Source organism: Geospiza fortis, unplaced genomic scaffold (genome assembly GCF_000277835.1).
Source record: "Geospiza fortis unplaced genomic scaffold, GeoFor_1.0 scaffold11, whole genome shotgun sequence".
Classification (NCBI taxonomy): Eukaryota; Metazoa; Chordata; class Aves; order Passeriformes; family Thraupidae; genus Geospiza; species Geospiza fortis.
In genome coordinates this window covers 14,715,018-14,719,556 of record NW_005054304.1, presented here as the reverse complement: position 1 = coordinate 14,719,556, position 4,539 = coordinate 14,715,018, and the positions used below count along the sequence as shown (strand labels likewise).

Genomic DNA, 4,539 nt, shown 5'->3' with positions numbered 1-4,539 from the left:
AAAGAGGAAAAAAAAGATTTCTGAAGTCTTAGCACTGAGAACTCAGCTTGAGCCACAGGAGAGCTCAGATTTTGAGTGTTAGGTACATTCCCCATGAAGAATCAGACTCTGTGAAGGTGTCTCAAAGAGTACTCAAATGCTGCTCTCCAAAATATTCGCTAGGTATCCTGATCCTGAAGTAACAAGGAATGAAGGATGAATATACTGGAGTTGACCACCTGAATTTCTGGGGGACCTGGAAACTCCTAGTAAGCCAAATGAAATCCCTGTAGGATTAGGATCCATAATAATTTTTATATTGTGGGATAATTATATGATTTTATTATAGCCTTGTAACTTGGGATGAAGTAAAAGTATGTAATTAGGTACCCAGGTGGATTGGCTTAGTCCATTTCAGAAATTCAAATTGTCAGCCCTTCTCATTTGATACTATGAATATATAGCAAACTTTTTTTTTTCTTTAAAACAGATTAATGCAAACAGCAATCGCAAAAAATTAAGAGATGCTCCTTGAATCTAAAGCCTTCCAAATTAAGGATTTACAACAATTCATATTAGACTTGCTCAGTCACATTTTTGTTAAGACAGTGCTTTAAATAGCAGAAACTGAGCTGTGCCAGGGCTCCAGAAATTCGTAAGAATATACAATGGTTTTGCCACTGGATTTTTTTTAATATAGGGAAGGTTACAGTATTCTAAGAGCTCTCTTATTCTCATGAATGACAAAACTAATTAATTTTGATTGAAGCAGGGACAGGCTGCAGTTTACTGGATTGATCTTGCATTTGTTCCAATGTGTGTTTTACTTGAGCTGGTATGACAATAAATACGTACAACTACTTCCAAGACTGGGTCCACTCAAACTGAAGTGCTTCTTCATTCAGGGAATATTTTTATGTGTTGCCATTGATAACCTGGTACCCAGAAAGTGTCCAAGCCAGTACACAGCGGAGTCCCAGGCTCTGACCTCTGGCACCTCTGTGGTTCACCATCTTCCCTTTGGCTGGTGATCTTCCAGCAGGGGTTCAGCTTTTCAATGCAAACATAGATTGAAGAATTATTCCTTCTGACTTCTCATCTTTGGAAGCTTCACTGAGTAATTACCTCCTTCAAGCACTCAAGTATGCTTTTGCTGTCATTTTAAGATAGCTTTTAAAAATGAAGATAGATGAAGTGGACCTACCACCTGCACTAGGAAACACAGCCACGATAATCCTTGTTCCCATAGATCTGCTACTGATAATTCCTATTACAATATTATTTGTTGAGAAATAGTAAAAAAAAATCTTCTTTTAAATTATTGTAATAATAAAATCTATTTTTGTAAATATGTTTATTCTTATTTATTTTTTTAAATGTTTTCCAGAAGCAAAGAGCTTTATATGCTATCCAAGATCTGCCTGCAAAGTTAGCAGAGGAAATAGTTGCCTCAGATAAAATGCTGCATTTCTAGGATGCATCCTAGCTTATTGATAAATACATTAGAACTTTTCAAGCACTATCAAAAATGCTAAGAAAGTTTAAAAATACACTTCAAGGTTCCAAATGTCAGCATAGCTCTGTTCTTTTCCAGCTGCTCCCGAGATTGTGACCACTATGAGCTGTAGTAGATAAAAGTTTATAAGTCGCAGAGCCTTGTGTTAGACCTTCCTTTTTAGGCACAGATATCACCAGCATCCCCTAGTCCAGCCAGAAGGAGCACTCATGGAACCAGAGTAACCTATAATTTCACATTACTGAGGGTATCAGAAGTTGGGCATCTATGAAACAAACCATCCTATTTAAGTGTAAATAAAATACTACCACACCAAATTCTAAAATATTTAAGAAAAGTCAGGTAGCTATTTTTACAGTAAATCACAGAGCAATTTGGTTTGGGGATAGAAAAATCACAGGACTATTTTCCAGTTATTTTTACTAAACAGGAGGCATGCTTCTCAAATTTCAGATGGGCATTCCTTCTTCCTGCCCTACACTACATCCCTCAACCTGACACACGACTTCAGTCAAACAAGCTTGTAGAACAGACTCCTTTCCTGAAAATACAGTTGTTAATTCCATCCTAACTATAACATCAAAGCAGAAAGCAACTGCTCCCTTCAATCTTCTCTGTTTTTCAGCAGTGCCTATCTAACATATTCAAGCTAAGCATTCGATTTAAAAGACCTGGTCTGTGCTATAAATCCTTTCTGATATAATACTTCAAAGAATCACAATCCTAACTGACATTTTTATACCAACAGAAGACGACTTTGTGTTTCAGTTAGGAAGCTGGGAAAGTTACAGTGGAAGAAAGTCTTTTGCTGATGCAAACTGTACCTGTATTGCAGATTTTGCTAATGCAGTGCTATCGATGAGTGCAGCCAGACTCTGGCATTATTAGAGGGAAAAGAGAAGAACAAAAAGCACAGCATCACTTATTTCATTCTGAATGGAGGGACCATACAGTCAATCCATGCCAGAGTTATAGATGCAAAGACATCAGGGCACACTTGAGTCAGATCTCAGGAGTATTCTAAATGGCATTAGCTACCACTATTTGAAAGCAAGGATCATTCTTCTGCCTGTGTTCACCTCATTGGTGGTACCTAAAGTAAAGGGCACAGCTGAGATTTAAGCTCCTGCACTCTCACCAGCAAAGCTTTATGTCTGTTCAGAGACAAGACAGGCACCTAGCACCTTGAACACTCTTCTGGGAGCAGGTTTTACTACTGGAATGAACACTTCACATAGGAGCACTTGGCCGTTTAAAGAATCTATCTTCACACTACTTCTTAGTGTAGGCATCAGTCTTCTGATTAACACTTAGGAAGAAAATATGCCTTCTGTTTGCTAATGGAAACTGCATCAGTGTCTTTTCCTACTATGCTACCATTAAAAACCCTCTGTGCTGGAAAGGAGGAAGGATGGGCTGATCAAAAAGCAGTAAAAGTTCTGGATTCCTCCTCCTCATGCTGTTATTTTTACACAGCCATGGAAGCTGCAGGCACTAAAAGATAAAACCTTTCTTTTTTTCCCTCCACAGGAAATAATAGCTGAAAAAATATGCAAATTTTTCAGGCAGCTGAGGCAATCTTGAGTAAATTAAACTATTCCTTTGGCTGTTTAAGGAACTGTAGCCTAAATCTTAATTGTGGAGAAAGGAAATGAAGTATGGGAAATAGCTAACACATATCAAACTTTACACACACTTAAAATATAGGATGGCAAAGAAAAACAGTAGCTTTCACCTACCTATGCCAGTCTGTGTCACCACAGACCACAGACAGATGTCATGTGCCCACTTCAGCTGCTCTGTACTCACTCTCCTCCTCAGCTGGGTAGGAGGCACAGAAAATTAGATAGAAGGGTCATAGGTCAGGATAAGGGGAGTGAGAGACGACTCACTAATTACCATCATGGGCAAGACTCAGCTTTGGGAAGATTAATGTGACTTATTACCCATCAAATCAAGAGTACAATAAGGAGAAAATAATACTGGCCATGCAAACCCAATACAGTCCAAGATGTTTTCATGTTTAGAGACGCTCCCCTCATCACAGAAGGAGTGGAGGGAAATTGTCACATGCTGGGTCACAGAGAGCAAGACTCAAGGTCATTTCCCAGCACCCACCTTGAGCCAGTTCTCAGCTGAACACAACCTGGAGCACCTGGGATGAAGAGAGGGAGCACAAACCATGAAGAACAGCTCAGGGGTAATCGTGGAGAGCTGGAGTACCTGATCCTTCTCAAATACAGGATGGGTCTCTACATTTTAAGAAAACTTGAAGACAGTTTTGACTCTCTTCTGTTCTTTTTAGTTGAAGTTTCTCACTGTATAAAACCAAAATAGGCCAATTTATCAAAAAGCCAAACCAAAAATCTCCATCTAAATACACTGTTGTTGAACAGTTAAATTTTGAAATTAAACTATTTTTTCCTCTAACAAGCTTTATAATTTGAGGCAATAAACTCTGCACAACATTGAACATCTGAAGCATTTTAAGTATTGGAATATGGGGCAAAAGAAGAGTGGCAATGACTTCCCAGATTAATAATCCTTTTATTATTAACATTTAAGAATGATGGTTTCAGCAAGTTCAATTTATTAAGTATCTACACAAATGCAGGGCTTTTAATATTAAAAATTACCCAACATCTTCAGTTTCAAGTTTCAGTGCTTTGAGCTACAAAACATGGAGCACGTAATAATGAATTCCTCTAACATATTCAATTCACAGATTTGGAAAGGCAGAAGGAATACCAGAATTATTAAGGTTTGACCTTCTGTATTACATAAGGTTTGGGCTTCCCTGATTTAACCTCTTTCAGTCCAGTACCTGGGGGATTTCCTTTAAGAAAAACGGGTGCTGTCTCACAGAACACAACCAACAACATCAGCAAGCAGCCAGACTACTTCTTGAGCTTCTTTTGAGCAGCCTTCTTTTTAACCATTTGTAGCCGCTTCATGGCGTTGAGCTGGGACTCCTGCGACGTGGGGCCCTTGAGGGATGCCGGCTGGTTGCCGGTGTCGGCCGCGGCTTTGCCGGCGCTGCTGCT

General features: G+C 39.0%; 1 protein-coding gene across 1 annotated transcript in view; it reads right to left on the bottom strand.

Annotated features, from left to right (window-relative positions):
* Positions 1-4,022: 4,022 nt before the first annotated feature.
* The window catches only part of INTS12 (integrator complex subunit 12), a 16,794-nt gene continuing 16,277 nt past the window's right edge, over positions 4,023-4,539 (bottom strand). The window contains 1 exon segment of the mRNA XM_031066373.1: positions 4,023-4,539. This exon segment is cut by the window's right edge and continues 20 nt beyond it. Coding sequence (XP_030922233.1) covers positions 4,393-4,539 — 147 coding nt within the window. The 3' untranslated portion in view covers positions 4,023-4,392.